Source organism: Fusarium phalaenopsidis (genome assembly GCF_050370095.1).
Source record: "Fusarium phalaenopsidis strain FUZ10S chromosome Unknown contig_32304, whole genome shotgun sequence".
NCBI lineage: Eukaryota > Fungi > Ascomycota > Sordariomycetes > Hypocreales > Nectriaceae > Fusarium > Fusarium phalaenopsidis.
The window spans coordinates 507,189-531,609 of NW_028145404.1; the positions used below are offsets into that span (position 1 = coordinate 507,189).

General features: G+C 52.0%; 8 protein-coding genes across 8 annotated transcripts; 4 read left to right on the top strand and 4 right to left on the bottom strand.

Annotated features, from left to right (window-relative positions):
• Nucleotides 1-2,684: 2,684 nt before the first annotated feature.
• Nucleotides 2,685-4,387, top strand: LRP88_09475 (plasma-membrane choline transporter-domain-containing protein; the record flags this gene model as incomplete). The annotated part of the gene is made up of 3 exons (XM_083245961.1): nucleotides 2,685-2,957; nucleotides 3,007-3,900; nucleotides 4,067-4,387. The coding sequence occupies 3 exons, from the start codon at nucleotides 2,685-2,687 to the stop codon at nucleotides 4,385-4,387; spliced, it is 1,488 nt and encodes a 495-aa protein (XP_083097074.1).
• Nucleotides 4,388-4,612: 225 nt separating this feature from the next.
• On the bottom strand, nucleotides 4,613-4,855 carry LRP88_09476 (uncharacterized protein; the record flags this gene model as incomplete). The annotated part of the gene is made up of 1 exon (XM_083245962.1): nucleotides 4,613-4,855. The coding sequence occupies one exon, from the start codon at nucleotides 4,853-4,855 to the stop codon at nucleotides 4,613-4,615; it is 243 nt and encodes an 80-aa protein (XP_083097075.1).
• Nucleotides 4,856-5,428: 573 nt separating this feature from the next.
• LRP88_09477 (protein kinase regulatory subunit ATG17) lies at nucleotides 5,429-6,927 on the bottom strand (the record flags this gene model as incomplete). The annotated part of the gene is made up of 2 exons (XM_083245963.1): nucleotides 5,429-6,439; nucleotides 6,490-6,927. 2 exons carry the CDS (start codon nucleotides 6,925-6,927, stop codon nucleotides 5,429-5,431), a joined length of 1,449 nt encoding a protein of 482 aa, XP_083097076.1.
• Nucleotides 6,928-7,911: 984 nt separating this feature from the next.
• Nucleotides 7,912-11,042, bottom strand: LRP88_09478 (uncharacterized protein; the record flags this gene model as incomplete). Its single annotated transcript, XM_083245964.1, has 2 exons — nucleotides 7,912-10,644; nucleotides 10,698-11,042. The coding sequence occupies 2 exons, from the start codon at nucleotides 11,040-11,042 to the stop codon at nucleotides 7,912-7,914; spliced, it is 3,078 nt and encodes a 1,025-aa protein (XP_083097077.1).
• Nucleotides 11,043-14,982: 3,940 nt separating this feature from the next.
• LRP88_09479 (uncharacterized protein) lies at nucleotides 14,983-15,437 on the top strand (the record flags this gene model as incomplete). Its single annotated transcript, XM_083245965.1, has 3 exons — nucleotides 14,983-15,079; nucleotides 15,203-15,299; nucleotides 15,362-15,437. 3 exons carry the CDS (start codon nucleotides 14,983-14,985, stop codon nucleotides 15,435-15,437), a joined length of 270 nt encoding a protein of 89 aa, XP_083097078.1.
• Nucleotides 15,438-16,957: 1,520 nt separating this feature from the next.
• LRP88_09480 (uncharacterized protein) lies at nucleotides 16,958-17,998 on the top strand (the record flags this gene model as incomplete). The annotated part of the gene is made up of 1 exon (XM_083245966.1): nucleotides 16,958-17,998. One exon carries the CDS (start codon nucleotides 16,958-16,960, stop codon nucleotides 17,996-17,998), a length of 1,041 nt encoding a protein of 346 aa, XP_083097079.1.
• Nucleotides 17,999-19,983: 1,985 nt separating this feature from the next.
• On the bottom strand, nucleotides 19,984-21,213 carry LRP88_09481 (high-affinity nickel-transport protein-domain-containing protein; the record flags this gene model as incomplete). Its single annotated transcript, XM_083245967.1, has 2 exons — nucleotides 19,984-20,399; nucleotides 20,451-21,213. The coding sequence occupies 2 exons, from the start codon at nucleotides 21,211-21,213 to the stop codon at nucleotides 19,984-19,986; spliced, it is 1,179 nt and encodes a 392-aa protein (XP_083097080.1).
• Nucleotides 21,214-23,192: 1,979 nt separating this feature from the next.
• On the top strand, nucleotides 23,193-24,014 carry LRP88_09482 (uncharacterized protein; the record flags this gene model as incomplete). Its single annotated transcript, XM_083245968.1, has 1 exon — nucleotides 23,193-24,014. The coding sequence occupies one exon, from the start codon at nucleotides 23,193-23,195 to the stop codon at nucleotides 24,012-24,014; it is 822 nt and encodes a 273-aa protein (XP_083097081.1).
• Between the last annotated feature and the right edge of the window lie 407 nt (nucleotides 24,015-24,421).

A 24,421-nucleotide genomic window follows, 5' to 3' on the forward strand; every position in this document is an offset into this window, starting at 1 on the left:
GGACAAGGGACAGGGAATGATCGTCTGTTGATTAATAGCCTGAGTCATCATCTGCTTACCAAACTTGGTCCCTACTGCCGGGCTCTTGTTCCCCTTGCCGGTAGGTGATGCGCCGCTCACCTTGTTCCCGTCACCAAGTCTCAGTGACTCCGAGTCATCATCAATAGCTACCCCATCCTACGGAGACACCGTCCCGACCTCGGGTGAGAGATGCCCGACTGGGGACAAGTAAGAAAAAACCTGCTACCCTAGCTTCGATCTGGCGACTGAACTGGATCCCGTAAATCCTCAACGGCCTTTCATCTCGTCCTCCCATGTTACACGTCGCGCTGCAGGAAATAAGCATTCCGCAGCGTCAAGCGACTCGATCAGCGTTGGCCGACAAGAGGAGAACCTAGTCTTCCAGAAGGCTTGGGGATTCGGCTTTTTAGTATTTTCATTACTTATACAAACTCCGCTTGAGATGGTCGAAGCTCGACATTGGCCGCATCACGGGGTGTTGTGGAGGGGTCATCTCGATGGGGACCCTGGTTTCAACAGGAACGGGCCGGGATGCTTTGCCTGCCCTTGCTGTTCCGGTCCGAGAACGGATATGAGACGACTCAGACGAGGAAGTAAGAGGGACGAGATCATTGAGAAACTTGGTTGGAGTCATACTTGAGCTCCTTCAATCGGATACTGACCCGTTCTCGCCAACCCAACATCCCCAAGTAGTCGCTAACCTCCTCCTCGACAAAACCACGAGATGCGAGATCCAGGCACCATCAACTGTTGCGTGAGATGCCGTGCCGTAACAACGTGCTCCACCATGACGGGCCTCACAATTATCCCACTTGCCATTGCGGGCAACACGGTTACCATTGCAGGCAACTCCCAAAAACCACGGGCACCCTCCACAGACGAGACGAAGATGGGTTCCCGTTTTATCCCCATGATGGGGCTCCATCGTTCGACAATCTCGCCTCGCCCCCCGACAACCCGCTGCACCGGACCTCGACGACCACTCGGACTGGTTGACGACCAACTCGTTTGTCTTTACGTAGTGTCACACAGAGCTTGTTCTGACATGAACCTTTTAGCTTGGTCGTTTCCTTTGGGGCGATAAGATATTAGATCCGGGGAGATCTTCCCGTGAGAGACTGCATGAACTGACCGTCTCAATTTTTCTGGAGTCTCATGTTTGGGCACTAGCGTCGTCTCTATCATCTCGGGGCATTCTATCCGCGAGGTTTTTCGAACCAGGTCTTGAATAGCATTGTAGGTGCTGACACATAATAGCCGGGAGTTGTCTGTGTTCTCAGACCAGTTTCCTCTTGAGTGCAGTTCTTCCTTGTAACCTGGCAGCCTACACACCAAATCCATGTCCTGTCTGATCGAGTGTTGGGAACGGCCCAACCGATCGGGAGACGCAAGTCTCCAACGCTCTGGCCAGAACCTCACACCACTGAATAGCCAAAAGGAAAGTCGATCGTCTCAGAAGAGGACACGCGATTTGGCATGCATCAGGGGGTCAGCTACAGACGGTAGCACTCTATTGATTTCAATACGAAGGCGACGTTGCGATCGACATGGGATGGCCAACATATTTGCAGCACTGCAACCAAACAATCCTGTTTCACAGCATCTTGCAGAGGGCAACCAGTCTGTGGCCTTGGACGTTATTCCCGGTCTAGCTATTAATCCCGTGACAAGGGAGGGCACACGGACTGGCAACCAAGACTGCATCCACTACCGGAGAGAAGGGTCAAGTCGTGATGCCCTGGATAGTCTTGTTGCGGCTCTCCTCACGTAGGTGCTCGTTGAAGGCGATACTGACGACCTAAAACTATATTGCTGTAGAGCCGTTGTCAACTCGATACATCAAGGACGGCATAGTGACAAGAAGCATGTCGCGTTCGGTGCTGATCACGTCGCCGTAGGACGCGTCCTCCTACCTCCTGTCTCTGGCGAACCTTGGCTGGTGGATGTTAGGCGACCTGCATCCGTCAACCGACACAAACGTTCTTGCATGTTGTGCTTCTGCATGCTGCTCAAACAACGGCGAGATGCACTCATCCTGAGACACGGCCCAAGAATGAATTCTCAAATCATCCATCGCAAACACTCTGAGTGTATGATCAGGAGATTGGCATTCGGCTCCACGGCACCGGACGAGCCTCTAGCGGCGTCTTGGACTCGGAGCCTGCACGCAACCAGCACCAGATTTCAGCTCCTCGTGCTCTGTAGCTACAGGGGGGATGGCCAGAGCCAAGACCTCTGATTCGTCAGACGGGACTTTCTTGATGGAGCTAAACCCGATACGGTTACGGATTTTCGTTTTAGGGTAATTGCCGTGCTTGGGAGCTGGCGCCTCAATGACCTCATAGAGTCGGGCCAAGGTGAAGAAATGTCTTGGAGTTGTCTTGGAGGTAGGAGCGACCTTGTTGACACCCCGCTAGGTACCGATTAATTAGGTTCGAGGTCATGATCTTGCTGTTGCCGAGGGAGAGTGTCCATTGCAACTTGGAACTTGCAACCTTCATCGTCGTTCCATCGATTCAATCGACAATTGATGCTTCAGCATTGATTTAATTCACGTCGCCATTCTGTATTCGACATCCCTGCGCCGATCTCCGTGATACCCTCAGTTCAGCTGTGCGACAGCTTCACCAATTGCGACAGCTTCATCGATAGTCGCCGCCATCATGGGCGAATCCGATAGCTACTACAACCCCAACCAGCCGGCCAACGGTCAATATTCCAGCGCCGGCTACCAACAGCAATACCAACCTCAGCCTCCACCTCCTTCTCATCCCCAATACCAGCAGCAACCGCAGCAACAGCCATACCAACAAGGACCTCCTCAGAATGGAAACGGATACATGCCCGCCCAGGGCTACGATGGAGAAAAGGCGTCATTTGAGGAGCAATTCAAAGTTCCTAAGCCCAAGTACAATGATCTCTGGGCTGGTATTCTCGTATGTTGACCCTCGCCTTCAAACATGCGAGCATCATCTCACTCTATAGCTCATTCTCGTCTTCATCGGTTTCGTAGTCGTCTCGGGCCTTACTCTTCAAGGATACGCCGCTAACCGCGGAAACGCTGGCTCTGGCATCTACGGCAACCGCAATGACTTTTCTCTGAACACGAGCACCATCATTCTGTTCATGTTTGTCCTCGCCGTCGCCTTTGTCCTCTCGTACGCGTACATCTGGCTAGCGCGAGTCTTTCCGAAGCAGTTTATCTGGGTCACGGGAATTCTCAATGTCTGCTGGGCACTCGGAACTGCCATTTTCTACCTCTGGCGCAAGTACTGGTCTGCTGGTATTGTGTTCCTCATCTTTGGTCTGTTTATGGCCTTTTGCTTCTGGACATGGATCTCGCGCATTCCATTCTCGGCCCTTATGCTTAGAACGACTATCGATGTCAGCAAGAAGTACGGCCATGTCTACCTCACCAGCCTGATCGGAGGCCTGATTGCGACTGCTTTCGCCGCCTGGTACTCGATTACTCTCGTCGCCATCTACGTCAAATACCAGCCCGCCGACGACAATCCGTCATGCAGCGATGGCGGCTGTAGCCAAGGCAAGGTCATCGGCCTCCTTGTCTTTGTCACTTTTGCCATGTACTGGTTCTCGGAATGGCTCAAGAACACGATCCACACAACCATTGCTGGTGTATATGGATCTTGGTACTTTTGCCCCCACAACTTCCCCAAGGATGCCACGCGCGCTTCTGCCAAGCGAGCCTTGACGTACAGTTTTGGATCCATTAGCCTGGGCAGCTTGTTGGTTGCTATTGTTCAGTTCCTTCGTCAGCTCTGCAATGCTGCACGAAACCAGGAGGCAGCCGATGGAAGCATCCTCGGGTATGCCCTGTTCTGCTGCATCAGCTGCTTCCTGGGACTGTTGGAGTGGGCCGTCGAGTTCCTCAACCGATATGCCTTTTGTCACATTGCCTTGTATGGCAAGCCCTATTTTGCAGCTGCCAAGGATACTTGGAAGATGATCAAGGATCGTGGTATTGATGCTCTGATCAATGTGAGTTTGTCAAGCCCCTATTCTAGAACTATTGCTAACCCTGTAGGACTGTCTCATCGGCCCTGTCCTCTCGTTCGGTGCCCTGTTCATCGCCTACGCCTGCACCCTCCTCGCATACCTCTTCCTCTACTTTACAGACCCCGCCTACAACCGCGACGGTGCCTATACTCCGGTGGTGATGGTCTTTTCGTTCCTCATCGGCTTCCAGATCGCAAATATCTTTACCACACCCATTTCGAGTGGTGTCGATACCATCTTTGTTGCTGCTGGCTGGGATCCTCAGGTCATGTGGCGCGATCACCCTGAGCTGTATCAGGAGATGTGCCGAGTGTACCCCAAGGTTCAGCAGGTGATTCGTGATCGCTGAGCTTCGTGATGTGGAATAATAAAGGTCTGGTTTTGAATGATACCACAAAAGTGCTGGTGGATGACTGTTTCCTGGCTTGGGGGGATGTTGTTTTTGTATGCTGAAGCGGCGACGATTGGTCGTGGAGATAATATTCAAACAATTAGCAGACTCTACAAGAGTTCTACTTGTGCTGGCCCGACCCTCCTTCTGAATCCTCCACGCACATCCTCCGTCTGTCCGTGTCTAATTCGGCGCCGGAATAGCAGTGACGTGAATAGGCCTCTCCCTCGACCCGAGATAGTCGATATACGCCGGCAGAGCTACCTTGACAGGCGTCTCCTGGTTGCCCTTCAAGACGATGCCGTGGTTTGGATTCGTCATACGTTTGAACTCGGCGAGGACGAGGGCGAGGATGACGACAAGGCCAGTGAGGAGGATGACGGTGAGGGATTGGAGGATGCGGTCTAAGCGAGAGGGGGAAGACATGTTGATGGAAGAGTAATGTTGGATAGCGGACAAGATTTGGGAGAAGATGGAGAGTTCAAGTTGATCAGTAGTTGAAGTTGACTAGGAATTTGAAGTTGATGAATATGGGAGGTAGATCAAGAGTCGAAAACCTGGATTAAGAAGACGGCTCTTGACATTGAGCAAGCAAACAAGGAACAACCCCCTCCTCCCTTACCATTAAGCATGTTAGTCCAGACAAGCTAGCCCAAGCCCAACCGACAAGGGTATGCCTCACGATGTGTTCAGCTGCACGTCTAGCACCCAATGAGACGGAGGAAGGCTTGATTATGCTTAACAAGACAAGTGTGGAAGCACGGGCTATTCATAGATGGAGAGAAGATGAGTTCTTTTTCAGAGGTCCAGATCCAGGCAACTAAAAATAAAAGGATGGTGGTATTTACAACAACAGCAAGAAGCAAATAACAATCAAGAACCAATACCCTTCCTTGCGGTAGCCTCAAACGCCAGTATCCCCAACACCATCACGTTCCCAAATAAGTTAGTTAGCAAGTTGCCCAGTAACTGATGCAATGCAAACAAGATGAGGTCTACTCATCGTCTTGGCTCTGCGGTCGCCCGTAGAAGCCTCTCTCGCGCTGCTTCGACAACACTCTTTCGTAGCGCAGGTCCTTGTACATCCTCGCCGTCGTCATCAGTGCCGTCATCCTTGATCGGCACAACTGCCCATCTCCTGGCTGAGCCTTGCATGCCCGCCCAGAGATCGGTGGGCAGAAACTCCCCGACGTCTTGTCTAAACGTCTCGCGAGATGCGCCGTCCTCCTTGAGCAGCTTGTCGACGTTGTCCTGGGCCTTGCGCCAGATACTCCTGACCCGGTCGTCGACAGCGTGTCGGCGCTCAACCTCAAGGATCAAACTGTCGTAGGCGCTGGCATAGCGCTCGTAAAAGTCCTTGAGTTGGTGCATCTCCTCAAGCTTGGCATAGACGCCTTCCTTCTCCATTTCCCACCTTGTTCTAAAGTCTCCCTCGGCTGCAAGATAGTCGGCGAGTCGATCGCCAATGTCGCCAAGCATAGCATATGCGTCTAGCATACTTGTATACGCTTTGGTCGACTTCTCGTGCTGCTCCTGCAGCACAGCGTAGCCTTGCTCCATAGCCGCAAGGCGTTCTTGGATCTCTTGGACCACATCTTCCACCTCTCCGGCGTCTTGGATAACAACCTTGAGCATCTCTGCGCGGTCCTTGGAGGTCTTGGGCTCGAGATCAGAGACGTTGGATTCTTGCTCCGCAATAACTCCTGAGATAGAGACGGCGTCACTTCCTTGGGATTGTGTAGCCTCGGCAGCCCTTCTACGGGCGAGAGCAACACCACCCTCTGTAGTTCGGATCGCGGTGACGCACATGTCAAAGTGATGAGTCAATGACACCAGCAGCTGTGCCATGTTGGCTGAGTGATCAACCAATATTTCAAGGAGTTCGCCCGTGGACGGATTCGTGTCGCTGGTGTCGCGTGACAGGCTCGGAGCATCGACGATGATCTTCTTGAGGCTGCGAATGTCGGTATCGAAACGCAGCAAGTCTCCGTCAAACGACTGCTGAATTGCCTGCGCCAAGTCAGCATTGGGATACGATAGCTTGGGATGACTTTGCCTACCTGTAGCTCTTGGATGCTCTTCTTCATCGTCTCGCGCATGCCATGCACGCCGCCTTCGTCGATGAAGTCGAGCAAAGTCCGTCTCTCCTCACCTTTCGGCCGAAATACGCTTTCGACGCTGGTGCTCTGGAGCATCTCCATGGTGTGCCCGAGCTCTCCGTCGGCCAAGTCCATCGACTTGACCAACTTCTTAAAGTCCTTCTTCCCCCAGTCATATGTGCCCTGCAGGCTCCTCCGGACCCGCACGAGGATGGCAGCCTGGTCTAGTATCGACGTCCGTAAGAAGCCGGCCTGCGCCGCCAGAATGGCGACGTCTTCGTGCGACTGCCGGGCCGCGGTAGCGATCTCGTTGGCGCGTAGTACAAGAGTCATGGAGGAGAGGGAGCGCTTAGCGACGAGCAGGTGGTTGACGAGGGTGTCGATAGAGATGGATGGCATGTTGGGGTCGGCATTGTCGTCGTGTGTGAAAGATCGCGAGCGGGAATTCGAGCCGCGCGAGTGAGAGTTTGAATGAGGATGTGAGTGTCTGGATGAGGCTCCAGAAGAGCCGTGGCTGCGACGCAGCGAAGCTGATGAGGAAGCCATGGTTGCGGACTAGTCGAACAGATATGAATGGACTTGTGGGGAGGAGGGTATCAAAGAGGAGATAAATGTCGGGAGATGATCCCGTGACTACATGATGGGGGAAAAGTTAAAGATGGACACGAAGAGAAGCGACAAAAAGATAAGGTTGATAAAATGAAGAAGTATGTGAATGATGATGGGAGAGAGAGGAAGATGGGAGCTTGATGGGCAATGACGGAACCACTGATAAGCTTCCGTTATCGCAGGCGATGCGATGAGTGAGAGGCAGGTGCATGTCGCAGCAGCACCTGCCTAGGCAGCTGACGCAGTCTCAGACCAGTCACACCCAGGACCCCGGTGATAGCGCGGATTATGGGGACCTTGACTTGCCCTTTAGCGGCTTAGCGGCTGCCTCTCAGTGAGTCTAGGCGGTCCTGGGCGCTGATGTTTGGCGGTGTTTCAGCCTGGGCTGTTTGCAATTGGAATTTGAGGACTGGAAGCACGTGGAATGGCGCCTCCATCCCGTCATCTGAATCGTGTCTGTCGCAACAGTCTCACCTTGGTCACCACTGTCTACAGTGTTATACGGATAGCTCAATTACCATTTACGGATGACTCAATTTTCATTGTATAATCGTCATTAATCAATTCATTCTTTGCTATCGTTGCTTCGTTCCTAAGAGAATCCCTTCCAAGGGCCTGTCCCTCCTCGCTCCTCGTCCATCCAAAACACTAACCAAGAGCAAAACAAGCTAGCAGAAAAGCACCCCCAATCCCGTGTACTCTTGGGGTCTGGTATATCGGTCTTCTCTAAATCTTCTCTAGTCGCTCTCTTCGAAATGCAGTCTTGCTATCACTTCACACCCGATGCTCCAGCCGACGGTCAAACTCGTACGGTGTGGGCGCCGGAGAGTTCATCCGAGTTGTGTCGGCCGAGTCAATGTGAAAGTAACTCTTGATAGTAGAGTTCCTCTCTCCTGTGGTCGTGACTTCTTCAATCACTCCACCATCCTTGCGGACTACCGGAGGATAGAGCTTGTCATCCTCGGCCTTGTCCTTGGGAGCGTCCTTGTCATCCCCAGCTCGGACGCCACCGGCGTTGGACTGGGCATTGTCAAGATCTGCCGCTCCCTTCTCACCCATGCCTCCTTCAAGAAGTTCGCCGCCCTCCATAACGGTGCGGAGCTCTAGACCCTCGTCCTTGGAGTAGACCCGGATGCCAACAACGCAGATGGCGTTCCATGGATCAGGCATGCGCTCTTCCTCCGAGTCGTAGTCATCCACATGCACGGCCTGGTTCGACTGCGTGAGTCGCGGCTTGCGGGTCATGTCATCGCTGCTGTAGAGGGCCTCCCAGTCCTCAACGGGAGAGTCTGAAGACTCGCCTGCAGAATCATAGGCAGGTCGAAGCCGGACGGGCAGGGGCTCTTCCTCTTCAACAGGAGCTGGCGGAGGACCACTGACGGGAGGCACCTCTTGCTTCTCCTCGATGATCACAGTTGTGGAATCAATCGTCTTGGGAGTGAACTGTGGTGATCCAGTAGAGACTGACATGACAGCATCGTCAGGGACCTGAGTCTCCTTGTCAAAATCCTTTGAGTCCTGCTCGGAAGAATCCTTGCCGTCCTTGTCAATCACCACAGGCTCGTCCTTGTCGTCGGACTTCTCTTCGGACTTCTCTTCGGATTTCTCTTCAGGCTTGTCCTCAGGCTTGTCCTCGGTAGACTTGTCGTCAGCCTCCTTGTCTTCGACAGGTTTGTCCTCAGTCTTCTCCTCAGACTTGGCTTCAGACTTGTCCTCAGCAGACTCCTTGGGCTTGTCATCCGAGGACTCGTCATCGGCCTCCTCAGCCTTCTTCTCAGCTTCGGCCTTCTTCAAGGCCTCAGCCTTGGCGAGTCTCTCCTGCTTCAGCGCCTCCCTCTCGGCCTTGACTCTGGCGTTGAATTCCTCGTCAAGGCGGCACTGCTCAGCCTCCCACTCGGCACGTCGGCGTGCTCTCTTGTCGGTGTTCTTGCTCGACTGCTTCTTGGTCACGTCGCGGTTCACGTGGCGCTTCTCCCACATGCGGCGACGCTCCTTTTGTCGACATCCAGAAGCCTTCTCTTGATCCTTCTTCTGGCGAAGCTTGGTGACCTTGTCCATGTGGTCCCATGCCTTGCTGTGGGCCAGGTCGTAGGCGTAGCCGACCTGGGCAAGCTTTTCATTCTCGACCCTGTCAAGACACTCGCGCTTCACGACGTCCTCGACAGAGGCGGCATTCGAGTCTCGCTCGCCTGTCACCTTGAGATACACAACGTAGTTTCCTGCAGGCAGGTCTGGAAGTTCCACTGACACCGACCTGTCCATGAGATAGTTGCCGTGAGACCGGACGATGTAGTCCTCGGCATTGGGGCTATCCTCATAGTGAAGTCGGAAATGTAGGCGGAATGAGTACTGGCCGTGGAGACCCTTGAAGTATCGCCCATCAAGCTGAGACAGCACTAGGCAAAGGGGCGAGTCCTTGGTCAACTTGATCTGGAACTTCTCATGGTACTCTGCCTTCCATGGCACATCGACTCCGATCCAGCGCTGACAGCATCGCCAATCGCGATCCCGGAAAAGCCGAGTGCGATCAAAGTGAGAGTACTTGCGAATGAGGTCTTCGTACGAGATCCAGAAGACAGAGTCGCTGCCAAACTTGTGGCCGAGCTCCTCTTGGACCTCGGTGGTCCACTCCTTAGAGCCATCACTCCAGGGTCCTTCCCAGATACCCTTACGGACCTTGCCCCAAGGGTTTCGGAGCTTCACCAAGCGCTGGCCAGACTTGAGTGTGCGGGCCTCCATGACAACGTAGGCATGTCCCTCTGAGATGCCGTTGCGCTCACCGTAGCCGTGCTCCAGCAGGCCGGTCGAGGCGCCAAAGAGGAACTCGTCATTGACTCTGGACATCTCCTTGTCCCAGAATTCGTCAATGTCGAGAATGTCAGACGTCAAGAGTTCGGTGGTGACGCCACCCGAGAGATCTTCCAGACCCTCGCCGATCCAGCCACCAGACAAGGACGCATAGTCGCCATGCGCCTTGGCATAGGCCTTCTCTACCAGTGGGACCCAAGTCTCGTTCTGATCCTTGCACTGGGCAAAGAAGAGAGCCTTGGAGCCAGTCTGGTAGGTCTTTCGGTATACGTTCTCGACATCCTCGCGGTCAATCTGCTGCAGGAGATCTCGCTGCATGCTGGGAGAGTCCCAGCATGGAGACTTGAGATAGAGCTTGTCGTCAATGATGGAGTAGATCCACTCTCCGTCTCTGTAAAAGACGAAGCCGTAGATTCCAATCTTAGTGTCGTAGGCGACGCAGATGCGCTTGAGCCCATCCGGAACATTGGAGAGGGCCGTCAGACCCGCCATGATCCAGCAGTCGCCCAGACTTCCTTGCTTGACGTCACCACCATTCACATCCTTCATGAAGGTGGGCTTCTCGAAGATCTCGTGCACTCGCTTGACAGCCTTGGGGACAGAGGCCTTGGAGCTGAGAAGAGTCGTTCTGTTGAGTTCAAACTTTTGTACGCCGAGAGTATTGAGACAATAGCCCTTCTCGTACTTGAGATCCCAATCCTAACCAATCAGTCAGCGTCGCATTCTCCAACACATTGTCTGAACAAACTTACCAAGTCCCAACCAGGATCCCGATATCGCATATTTACGCGCTTGCATTCTTTAATGATTTTTTCGACCTTTCGTCGGCATTCTTCCGCAGCGCGCTCGTATCCCGCCGAGAGCAGCTCATTGGATTGGTAGGTGGCGGGTGGGAGGACAGGATCGAATGGGAGAACGGCGAGGGCCCTTTGGAACTTGCGCTTGGAGAATTTCTTCCAGATTCGATTGATAGACTTTTGGGGAGGCAGCTTCTTCTTCTTCTTTTTCTTTTGGTCGTTGGAATTGGCTGTGGTCGCGGGCGGCGCGCGAGGCCGACGAGGGTCGTCCGACTCTTCTGATGAACTGTAGCCGTGCATGTTTCTGGCGGTAAAGTTGTCTTGGTCCGATAGCGGATAGTGGAGAGTGCCGAGATTGGTTGTAGTCTCAAAGCACACTCAGGGAGTTGGGAGAGAGGGGTGGTAGTTAAGCAAAGCGAGAATAAATAGACAAAGTGCAATGCAAGCTTGGTGATTCAGCAAAAAGAATGAGAGTGAGAGACTGTAGTAGGAACAGGACAATGACAGGGAATAACGTATATGCCGTAACTTTGGGAGGAATCAGAGGAGAAAGGGAAGAGGGTGAGTCGAGAGGAAACAAGAGCATATATACGGAGACCAAAGGGTACTTGACCGGCCCGCCACCCAGGGTCCGACACCGTGAGGATAAGACAGACCTACTGCCTTGTTAGTTCTGCAGCTACACCGACATTGGCCTTGAGAGGCTACAGCAAGCTTCGTCTCTTTCCTCTGGCGCAGGCAAAGCTATCAATGGATGTCTCGAATCGCACCATTGACGCACGGCGCACTTGGCGGACCGGCTGGGTCTGCCGTGTGGGATGGCGGAGAACGGCAAGGAGGTCAGCAAGGGTCCTCTTTGGCGACGAGCTAACCCAGAGTCCCCCGGAACTGGAATTGTAACCGGTACCCCGAGCTGCATGGTACAAGGTTCCACACGGGGATAACGAGCTGTTTAATGGTTGACGGGCTGATGCTGGAACCCCAGCAATTTGGACTTTGAGGCGAGAACTCGTTCGTTCGTCTGACGACTCCTTCTATCCGTCCTTGATATTGTCTCTTCACTTTTGGACCACCGAGCACAGCGTATGTCTTCCCTTGTTCAAGTGTACAGTACTCGGCCGTGTGAAAAACGGGCTGCAGTGGCTTGACGATCAAAGCGAGACCTTTGCGGGAGGCTGAGCTGACATATTTCTTCGGGGGCGGAAAGCCCGAGGTTTAGTGGGGGCTGAAAGCCGTGGTTTTCAACCGTGACGCTTCTGGTGAGCACATGGCGACGGCTCAGGGCAGATCAGAGGCATGAAATGCCTTCTCCGACCCTTTTTCTTGAGAAATGTTCCATTCTTCGCCATCCGCCATTGCAATTGCCCCCCCGTCCCCCGCGGTTCCGATTCGCTCGGCCGGCCACGCCAGACTCCTGAGTCGTTGGGGGTTGTGGGTCCCGTTTTAGGGGTCTTAAGGGTCCTGAGCTAGTCACTAGGACGGCGTGGATGGGCACACAGATGTCTCTTTCAAATGGACTTTGGCGAGGCAAACAGTGCGGGGACGCGCCTCAGTCCAGGCCGATGTTCCAAGGCTGCATGTCCTCCTGTGGGCCGCATGGAGATGCCTGCAAATGTGGACAAGGATGACCTGTCGCCGACAGCTTCCAGGCGGCAGGCTGGGGATGGGAACGAGTGGTCAAGGAGCTTTCTTGGACCAAGGCGGCTGATGTGATCGTGCGTGAGACAGCAGGGCTCTGTAGCAGCTCTTGGACGGCTGTACCGTCGCATTCATGCGAGAAAAGGTACAGGAGAGAAAAAGAGACTGTGGCCAGCACTGTCCGGTACCTTGTCCAGACCGCGCGATAAGCAATTGCCCTATGAGCGCTTCGAGATTAGTCGATCACAGAGGATGTGCAAGGGTGGCGACGCTTCCGAGAACGGCGGGGCCTGCTGGGGTGAGCATCTGACTCTCTCAACCCTCCCTCAGCCTCAAGCTGGACCTTCTCGCAACCTGCAATCCGCAAATCCTCACACGACTCGAGTGAGCGTGAGTGACCCATTGGTGGACGGGCCCGTAGCTGGGCCAGTGGATGAAAAGAGAGACCGCCCCCGCATTGTGGTTGAAGACGACGAGACGCTATCGTCAGCCTGGATGCCTTGGTGCCTGTGGTCTCCATCAGCAGATTAGACCAGGCCCCAGCACAGAGCCTCAACGCGTGCGTCCGAGTGCGTGGTCAAGGCTGAGCGCTCCAGGCAGTCCAGGCTCCGACATGCAAATCGGACTTCGGTTCTTGAAGTGGTGCTTTGAAAATGAGTCGGCAGCGGACGGAAGGAGTCAATTGGGGGGAAAGTAGACAAAGTCTGATCCGATCGGCGTGTCTAGCGGCGCCCGACACCGGTGGCTGTCGCCCCAAAGTGCCAATGGAAGAACAAAGCCGTTGTTCGGCGTGTGTTCCATGAGGCTGACTCAACCGTCCTCGAGTTCGTGGCTTTGGAACTTTGACATCCTCGATGGGTGTTGCAGTGAGGGATATGTTGCAGTTTCAACGAGGTTCTGTTCACGTCATGGTCCACCCATCCGATGCTGAGAGCCTGCCTCTGCCTCTGCGTGCATGTAACGCTGATACGAGTTGTTCGCGAACCAACCCAAAGTCGAGATTTGCTGATTGGTGCCACCTGGTCAAGAGGCGGCTCAAAAATAAGAGATTTCGACTCGAGTGATATTTCGTGAGCATTGTTCACGGTTTCGTCGTCCTGCAGTGCTTATGCGGCCTCCCCATGGAGTGTGATGATCGTCATTGGTTGTTGTAGTGACGGCCAAGTGCATTGTGCAGCATCGTGCAAGCCGACTAGAGGATGCAGCTTTTGTAGAGCTTAGCAATGGCCGACGCGTTCGCGGGGACTCGTCACGGCTCGATTGGGTGCAGTCAGTCACATGTCATCTCAATGGATACAGGCTGATTTCTCTTCTCACACTCACTGTATTCGTTGAACTGGTTGATAGTGGCTTGCATTGCAGGTACCCAACTGTTGTTGCCCCCTCAGTTGGCGCCAATGCAGAGCAACCCCCGCGTTCAGAGTTGCACAGTGACAGCTCAGTTGTCCCAAGAGATGACAAGGTGTATGTGATTCGGCGCACAAACTGGCCAGCGCCTAGCCGCGTCTATAGCGGATGTTGTGAGACGGGTATCGATCGGTTATCCGCACATGTGTGATGCAACGATGTCGAGGAGCTGATGAGCGACGGGTGATCTGGGAGCAGAGTCGAGTACAGGGGGGCATATGGAGTAGCTGGCTAGCTTGCGCCGTTGGACTCGATTGCTTTTGGTACATGCATCGTAGGTACTTGACGGTTGAGAAAGAATAAGGTGGTTGAAGATTGAAGGTCAATGGAGGTGAAGCAAGTACGTGCAGCATGGCAGCTGATGAGATGGGAAGGTGAAGTTGGGGCACCCCGTGTCGGCCAGAGCTAGAGCGAGCATCAACTCCATATGCACCTAGACTTCATTGCTATTAAAGCCGCCGTGACATATTCTGGTTTGTTTCAAGGGAAATCATATTATTTTAAACAACTGGAATATGAGATGCATCTCTTTCTTTCTATTGTCGCCGTGCTATAACCCCGAGCTCTGCACCAAGGGCAGAGGCGAACTGGCATCTATTTGGGCACGTCCACCGCCAACACCTGCGGTGCACCTCTTTGACCCTAAGGATATCCTAAGCTTAGGGTTCGCATCTTTGGCAGAGCAACCCTAAGCGAGCCTAAACCTGAGCTTCCACCGGATCCCGTGCTCTGCTGTTTATCTCTCTCCCTTACCATCTCCAAACATCTCCCCCATTTCTCCCCTTCCTCTTCTCCCACCTCTTGGCACATCCCGACCATCCCTAAAGCTTCTTGCAAAGGGTATATCCAAAGGAGCTGATCGGGCGAGAGCCCTCATGATCCAGGTATGTTGCTGCATCTCTTGATATCCCCAGAAGCCATTTCCCGTCTGTCTGCCACAGCTAGTCTTTGCAGCTAACCATCGCCTCAGCACACGCCGCCTTGTGCCATTTTTGTGGAATGTGATTCTTTCACCTCACGTCCCTGATGGCTCACGGGGCACCGAGTCTAGCAAAGACGATGACGTGCCTCCTACGCCCTTGACCTCAACAAGGTCGAGAAGCGTCCTTTCTCTATACCTCCGCTTGGCCAGTCGAAGTGAATATGCACATGGGATATAAAACCTGTGGGTTGCGAGCCCAGAAAGTACGATTTTATGTACTTGAGAATTGCCTTCAGCAAGTACGACTTTATGTACTTGCCGGCTGGCTTTGGCAAGTACGATTTCATCTGCTTGCCGGCCGGCTTGGAAAGTACGATTTCATGTACTTGGGAGGTGGTTTTTTTCCCATTTCGCCAATGATTGCAAGTAAGGTACTATACTCCTGTTTGGTGGATATCACTAGGTACAGAGAACTGACATCTGTCTCTTCTAGCATTCTCGGCAGTGGCGGAGCATGCCATTTACTTGCGAGTCAGCTTTGGAAAGTACGACTTCATGTACTTGCGCATTGATTTCGCCAACGATTGCAAGTGAGTTCTTCCTGTTTTGTGGACATGACCTGTCATGGAGAACTGATCTGTGTCTCTTTTAGCGTTGGAGGTGGTGGCTTCAAAGGCATCATGAACTTGCGAGTCGGCTTTGGCAAGTACGACTTTATGTACTTGTGACTCGGCCTCTGGGCTCAACTGATTTCGCCAACGACTGCAAGTAAGTTACTCCTGTTTTGTGGATGTCATCAGTCATAGAGAACTGACCTGTGTTTCCTCCAGCGTTGGAGGCGGTGGGGAAAGCTACCTAGCTGCAAGAAGCGATGGCGAATAGATACATATATATGCCCGATGACATCCTCGGCAATGAAACGCTTCTTGTCGGTGTTCTGCTCCGCGACCCAGTTCTACACCACAGGACATTTTCGGGGCTTAAACGAGAACATATACTTGAATGTCAGTGTCGGAAAGTACGACTTCATGTATTTGTGAGTCGGCTTCGCAAGTATGACTTTATGTACTTGCGAGCCGACTTCGCGAACGATTGCAAGTAAGTTATTCCTGGTTTATAGATTGACTAGCTCTAGAGAACTAACCTATGCCTTGTAGCGTTGGAGGCGGTGGCTGCTTGAACGAGAAGACCACTGTCTATTCGCTCAGATATCCCATCAAGAGCCGGGCTTCAACTATAACAAAGTACGCGAACGAGATCAACACTTTAGCAAGATTATGCCTGAGGCACGATAAAGAAGATCGCACGCAGGTTGGAGAGGAAGAGTGTGGAAGGTCACGCATCGTGGAATATTCGAGTGGACTGGTGGCATAATGATGGGGAATGCCCAAAGACTGCCATTCTGCGTCTTCGAATATATGACTTGTTCTCATCATTCTGCCAGGCTTTTCCCCCTCGTAGCTCTGGAGCACATGCGAGGCGTTTGGAGAGGGCGGAGAGAAAAGCCAGGAGCTCGCCGAGGCGGAAGCAAAGATTGCTATGCAGTTGAAACCGCTTGCCGGTAGTCTATGATGATGATAGGATGAAGGGAGGCCAGGCGTCAACGAGAGAGACGCGGGATACGGCTGGGGAAGGGAAAGGCTAGCCTCCCAGAGATACGAAATGGTACTCGTCCAGAATGTGGTGCATGTAAGAGTTGAGTATCCCTTATGGCTCGAGCTATTGAATGGTGACTGGATTCATTGATCCTTGTGTGAATGCCCATCCTTCATACTGGACGTTGGCCAGGACAACCTAGAAGACCGCCCGGGGCAGGAGCTCAACCACAAGGCCTAGATCCTCATCTGATCCCGTATTGATGCTTCATCTGTGACGACCCATCATGCACGCCTCCACAAAACAGGAGTTACTTGGCCATTCGTCTATATCACTCGACCTGTGTGTGATTCTAACTACCTCGACGTCGCCTTGGTCAATAGAATGCGCGTCTCTGGCCCCAGGATACTTGCTCGCCTTCGTCAGTGATGGATTTCTTGTAGCTTAGTCATGGTGCTGCCGGCCTGCTTTCTTGTCTCAACATCCCGTCTTCATCCCGCCGATTATCGCACCTTTTCCCTCGATCGCCATGGGCCAGCAACATGATTGATGAAAATTCCAAATATTTTCCCTCAGTGGCGATGTCCGTATCGGCGGGCCAAGTACATGGCACATCACTGACTGGGATCAAAGGTGGGTGATTTCTGTCACCATGGACGAAGAGCAAGACGACGAGAGCATCGCCATCCAACACCTCAGGCGCCATAGCAGCCATATTCCGCTCAATGTGTATAGGATACACGTATCCAACACTGGTGAAATTGTCTCTATATACACCGATGTAGAGAACGACGAGACTTGCTGTGTACATTACCCGCTCCTTGATGAGATCTCCCTTCCGGAAGGAGTCCGAGCAGTACGCCGGGACATGCTCGAGGAGCTCGAGAGGCTTGGTCCTGACACCGACCTTGTGACATACCCTCCATGCTCCAGTGAGCCTGCCAACAAGGTGAGGGCCGCCCAGCCGCTGCTCCCCAAATTATATTCTCGAAAGCTGACGTTTGACCAGGTGGTTTTCAAGTACTGCTTCTTATGGCAGTATGCGCAAAAGTCCTGGAAAGAGATGAACATAAGGATGCGTCTTCCGCGCCACCCAAATATTGTCCCCTTCGACCGCATCGTTCTTGACGAGCTCGAGGGCCGCGTGGTGGGATTTACCAACTGCTATGTGCCTGGCGGTACTCTAGAGGAGAACAGATCACGGGTTTTCCGACTCAAGTGGCTCCAGCAGCTTATCCAAGTCGTGGACGACTTGAACCTTCGATATAGCATCTCACATCAAGATGTTGCTCCACGAAACATCGTCGTGGACGAACCGACGGATTCGATCATGCTCCTCGACTTTAATTTCGCCGCACGCATTGACCACCCTTCAGCTGAAGATGGCGAGGGTGAATGGCACGATGTGAACCGGAATGATGTCAAAGGCGTCATCTTCACTATATATGAGATTATCACTCGAGACGACAGCCTCCGCGATGCACCTCACGAGGAACAGAACATCGAAAGCCTCCCTTTGGAGTGGGTAAAGCATCAAGAAGTACAGCTAGATCGCCCCGTCGTTGAGTATCGCCAAGCGCTGCAAGAATGGCGAGGTAGGAGGGCTTTAGACCCAAAGTCGGGAGACATTCCCAAAGCCATCAACTGGCAAGGTAATAGATTGCTAGAACTTGGCGTGCAATCGATTATTTAATAGCATTTATGTTCATTTGTTCCCCTACAAATATGGTTTCAAGAGTGTTGACAGTAAATCATGCGCCGGCTAGCAGCAATGGCTAATTAACCAATCTTGCGATCTAGTCAAGTTCAAGGATACGTTCTGAGAGACTCAGAACAATGGTTTTATGTGTGACATATACATGAGGTTTTGTTGACAGGATTGATTGATCAACGAGGATAATAGGAGCGACAAGTCTACACTCCATCATGTTCAGGTATGAAAGCCAAACCACCAGACTGATGCCAACAAAGGGATCCTCCAACGCCATTGCTACAATCAAGAAAACCGTCACCAAACACCAAAATGAAGTAAACCAACTACCCTCAAACGACGAGTTCAATGACAAACAGCGTCAGAACACTCGCGACATCCCCATCTTTGTGGACAATACATCAACGCCAGCAAGGCGTTTGGCAATAAGCAATAACGACAAGCTTATTCGATGTCCCAGATCGTCGGTGAAATCCTGGGGCTGTCATTTTTGGCCGCTTATCCATACCGTCGAAGGCTTCGTTGGAAGCTGTTTCCTTTAGCTCTTCATAGAGCTGATCACCTAGGCCGGCAATGGTTTCGGCAAGGATAACCTGGTCATAGAGGAGTTCAATCCGATAGGCGTTGGCCGCGCTGATGTCCCATTGCCAATAGCCAACAAGCATGCCCACCTTTGTCTTGCATCAGCGATGCCATTTGCAGCTGAGCTTTGGAGGTCTCATATTACCTCGCCAACAGACCCGCCTTCTAGCCGTACTAGAGGGGGAAGAGAGCTTGCCCCTGTTGCTTCTGCTGGCTGTTGGCGGCGTTGTTGTTCAAACTCATACTGTCTGGCGGTGGCGGCGGCGATAGTCTAGAGCGATTGACAAAGTTGCACCGACGACGCTCCTTGCAGTGCGTACCCTTCAACTTCTTTACCCTAGCCTCAGGGTGCAGCTCAAGACCGGATCATATGCCATACCGAGTGTGCCATTTCCGCACGTCATCGTTTCCATCCCGGTCGATATGCTTGATGCACTTGGCACAGAGCCAGATACCCTCTGTCTTTCGGGGCCCGTCCACAAAGAGCATCTGGTGCCGAAGTGACTCTCGTAGGACGGAAGTGAAGACACTTGCGGCTCGTTTTGCAGGTACGGAGCTGCCCACCATGGTTCTTTTTCCGGTAAGACTTTTGGTCATGGGAGGATTGGCGGTTGAGCCCATAAAGTCTTTCTGGGGGATTGCCCGCCGGAAAGATATTAGTCGTAGACCCATTGCTAACAGGGCTATCGACCATGGTAGTGTCAACTAGGTCTCCCATAGAGACGGGAGTATTTGTGGTAGGGAAACCGTTGGCAGAGCTATTCGTCGAGTGAGCGTAGACCATGGAGTGATTGGCCGTGAGACTGTTTATCGTAGAGTCATCAACTATTAAATTGTCGACCACCATCAAATCTTCAACCCCGGAATCCTTGATAATCAGACCCTGGGTCATTTCGGTAATATCCATCAAGCCATTGCTCGTGGAGTTGTCAACAACAAGGTTGTCAACCATTAAGTTGTCGATGATATTGTTGCTCATCAAGTTGTAATCCATAGTGACAGAACCGAATATAAAGTCGGACATGGGATCAAAAGTGAAGCTATTCATGTCGAGAGAGTAAGATGGCGTTAACAAGGGATGACCAAGTAATTACAGAATAAGAGCTTGGAGAACAACAAAGGGAGAGGAACTGGTTGCTGTTGATGTGAGGATGGGTTGGTCTCTACAGATGAAAATATCATGTCAATAAATAGGTAGTCAACAAGACACAATGGCTATAGAATTGAATTTTCATTGTCATGGTAACGAGATGTATTAATTCCAATATGCACGCTGTATGTATAAATCTGCTGCCTAATGGCTAATGTGTGTTCTCATGACAACTCTAACTGTTGAGAGATGTAGACTTTCGGTCTGACAGCCTTCATAATGCATTAAAATCTTATCAGGATGTGTAAACACGTCCTGGTGTTTCATCAGGAGTCGAAGGTTCTTCCAAACCCTCATCAGCAGCATCGACAAGGGGCGGATTCCTCCTCTCCACACGTCTTCGCCAAGGCCTGTACACAAGGATAGAACCCAGTCCCACAACTAAAAAGACACCGCAGATGCTTCCTCCGATAATATCAAAGTGGTCTCCGATAGCAGAAACTCCATCCCAGAAGCTTCCCTCGGGCTCGGCAACGTTCTGGATGAGGGACAAGACCTGGATAATGCCGATAAAGGCAGATACAAAGACTGTGATGCCGGTGAGTACAATGGAGTAGTAGAGAATGGCAACGACATCTCGTGAGAAGGCCTTGGAGGTGTATAGAGCCATCATCAAGGCTCCGTCGGTGGTATCAAGAAGACACATGCCAGCTGTTACAAAGTTAGCTTTCAAGAAAATGGTTAACCGAGTTTGAAACTTACCGGTAAACAGCAACGGGAAAATCAAAATCAGCCAGATACTCGTCCCCTGCACAGCCTGAATACTCGCAATTCCAAGAATAGCAATCTCGGAACTCGTATCAAACCCAAGTCCAAAGACGACACCCAAAGGATACATCTTCCACGGTCGATCAATGACACGAAACAGCTTCTTGAACACACGAGACAGAAATCCCCCTCCCTCGAGGGCAAAATGATCCTGAATCTGGCTTTCCTCGGCGTCAAAGCCACTTCGTTGGCGGCGCTCCTGTAGAACAACCTTGAGGCGCTGCACGAGCTGATACAGAACCCAACCGTTTCCTATGCATAGAATGATGAGAAAGACGGCACTAACGCTGGTGCCTATGATATTGCCCACTCGCGTAAACCCATCAAACCTCTCCCTCAAAGCACCACTCGTGGCCGCAACAACGATACAAGTAACAATAACAATAGTACTATGCCCCAACGAAAAGAAAGTCCCCACGGTAGCAGGTCTCTGCCCAGAAGCAATGAGCCTCCTAGTCATGAGGTCGATGGCGGCGATGTGATCTGCATCCAGAGCATGGCGCAGGCCGAGGACGTATGACAGAGCGGCCGGCGCGACGAGGCGGGGGTGGAAGTGCAGCACGACGGCGACGGTGGCCCAGACGATGGCGTTGACGCTGATGAGGAGAAAGATCATGAACAGGCTGTTTGTGGGGATTCCGCGGAGGAAGCTGGGCTTGGAGAGGCCCAGCGGGTTCTGAAAGTTGAAGGGCGCCATGGTGATTGATGTTTGAAGAACCACCTCGGAGAATATTCACAGAGGGAAAAAGTTAAAAACTCGATGAGTCTGGAAGATCTACTACACAAGCCACCAGTAAAACCCCCTCTCTTAAGCCCCCCCACGTAAAAGATGCTAGTCATCACTTGAGAAAGAAGAAAAAAACGCCATGAATTTGACCGACGGCGGCCGGCGGGCGTTTGAATGCAAGAGTCGTTGCGGTCGCCTTATCATGCGCACATGCGCGATGTGCGGGGATGCGGATCAATATCGATAAGCTAAGCCACTTTTGGAACGGCTGGCTAGACTTGATGGGGAATGTGCCGGAGCCAAGACTCCAGGGTAAACTGAGGCTATTCGGAAGAGCCTCAACTTAACAACGTCTTTACGCCGGGATGATGGTTTGCAGGTGACTCGAATGAGAGCTTATTGATGGCTCCTACGCCGTTAGACTTTTTACTACCATTTTGTCTCCGGAGAAATCGGTCGTCGCCTACAGTAAAGTTAACATAATACAGCCTTCCCCGCAAACGAGCGACTGACATGGGCTTCCTACAACGTCTTCGCTATCATTCTTTTGACATCGGCCTCAACGAGGACAAACATTGCAACATGCAGATATTTTATGATTCTTTTTGTTGCTGTTGCCGGTGACTTGTGATGTCACTTCCCTCTTCAGGTTGTGGGTATCACGAGTGAGGATGTTCAGATGAATCCCTTGGTCTCGTCCCTTTGGAACCTCTACCTCATTCCTCTTCATCTCCTCAACGTGTCGGCCGTCAAATAAACTTTGATTATTGCAGCTTGTATGTACCCTCGGTCTAACTGCAACGGCCTGAATGCCATTGACTCCCTGGCCCCGGCACTTGTGATCCATCCGATGGTGTCGAAACTGTCGACTCATGCGCGTGATGTTGTCCTCAAAAGGTAAAGTCGCTCTCGACAATGCAGGCTGAAACGATGTGCATGTGGGAAAAACTTGACTTAATTCGCCTCATCACAGACCTCGGACTGATCCCAGTCTCGGGCTGATAGCTCGTCTTCGTCTCTTTAAGTTGGGGAGAGGCGCGTTATGGAATCTAAGGATGAGAGGGCAGTTATTGCTGTCGGATGGGAGGTCCCCGAGTTGGATAAGATGTCGTTAATAAAAACTTCATGTTAACTCAAAGATGTCTTCTCCCTGGCTTCCTGGGGGAAATACTCAGACATCCTACCCATAATAAAAGGCGCAAAGCTCGCGGGCAACAACAAGTTGGCTAGTTCGGGAAGGGTAATCGTAGATAGCTTATGGAAGGGTTGGCCCAACTCTCCTCAAAGTCGTGTGTGGGGGAAGAGGACATGCCTGAGAACCCAGATCTAACTCGCGGGATCTTGGCCACATCTGGCCATGCCGCCCCTTACCATCGCATTAGACGCCCCGGGCGATATTAAGAGTTCAAAGTTGCCATACCTTCTGGCTTATTCTAATCTAAGTAAACAAGGTAGACATCGTCCCCGACATATGGTCTCAAGAACTTATTCTTCTACCCCTTAATCCACCCCGAGGATACCGCCATATGCAACGTCCAACACTCTCTCCCTCACTACTCGACGAGTCGTTTGCCCGTCGTTTGCCCGTCGTTTAAATTACTGTCAAATTTTAGCATTCAGTACTCAAACGTAGTCCATTAATGTGAGCCAAAGCCTGTTTACCATTGCTCCATTGGGTTGCAGATAGAGTTGCCAGCTGCATTGCGGCTATTAGACTTGCACTACCTGGTTTGCAGTGCACGCTTGTAAACACTGCTCAACAGGTTTCGTTTGCTGTCTGGAGGGACATAAATACCCGTCTTCTCCTCCAGTCCTCTTCTCTTCTCTTTTCTCTCTCTATCCTTCTTCACACCAAAAAGTTCTACTCAAAGACACCTTCGCCTTCTTGGTTTTCTTCAAGACTTTTTCCATCCTCATATCCTACACTCGAAACCCTTCTTTCCATAGCAATGTCTCCCATAATCACCGAAACCTTTTGGCCTGCCCTCAGGGCTCAGCTCTTCCATCCAGATTCGACGATCGCCGACTGTGCAATTAATTGCACCATTTGTTACGAGAAGGTCGAACTGCAGAACAAGATCGCAGCCCACGAGTCCGACCACACGGCAGTCGTACTGCCGTGTGGTCACATTTTGGGTTCCTCATGTCTTCGATTCTGGTCAGAATCCCTCTTGGAGAGGAGCACACCTCCGAGCTGTCCTTCATGCCGCATCACTACCATCCACGCCCGATGCCGACACGCTGCTACACCGATGGAGATCCTTCTTGAGCACCGCCGAGCGGAAAACGTTTCGCATGTGACCCCCCATTCCGAAAACGTTGCCAAATCTCTCAAGACTTTTGCCACCGCCATCGATGGGTTCCTCGACAATGGAACTACCAAAGAGACCCGACGCCAAGCCTTGAAGAGGCTCCCACCGACCATCCCCGAAGGGGGTGGTCTCAGCGAACTCTGCGACACCTGTTACGTCCAAGATATCCTCAGAACCATGACGGCCATCTCATCAATCATGAGAGGTTCCGTGAGTCTCGCGCCTGACGAATTTGTTGGCGTGGCCGCGACGCTCGGTGATGGCATATGGCTCCTTCACTCAGAGGAGAGACGAAGACATGCCACGATTCGGCGAGGATTGAACGTGAACCGAGACGAAATGATCCTCAAAGCCTGCCGCGGTACGGAAAAGGTGTTGGAAGAAGAGTCTACGAAGCGCTGGTTTGGCAGAGATTTCCTCGGCATACGATTTTCGTTCCACGTCTACGCATGGGAGTAGACGGCACATCTTTTTTGGGAGAGATGGAGAGTGGTTTCTTACGAATCAGCTTTTCAAGGCCGATCGATTCGTTCTTATTTGACTTTTTCCTGTAATGTGTTTTGATAAGATTTTTTTTCGGCGGGTGGCTTTTTGGTTGGTTGTGGGTAGAGGGTTGGTTGGAGGTCTACGTATTCAAGTGTCGAGAGGGCTTTATTCGACTAGTAATGAAGTGTTTTGTCTGTTTATTTCCTTGTTCTTACCTATATATGATCCTTGTGATGTCCTGGTGAATTCTTTGTCCTCATTATGATCGCGTCTGAACAAGTCGTTGTTCTTTATACCATCGAGTCGGACAGAGCACCCATCGAGGTCCTGGCCGGCCATCAAAGAATAGATTCTCCTTAAAAGTATAACCAGATACCCCT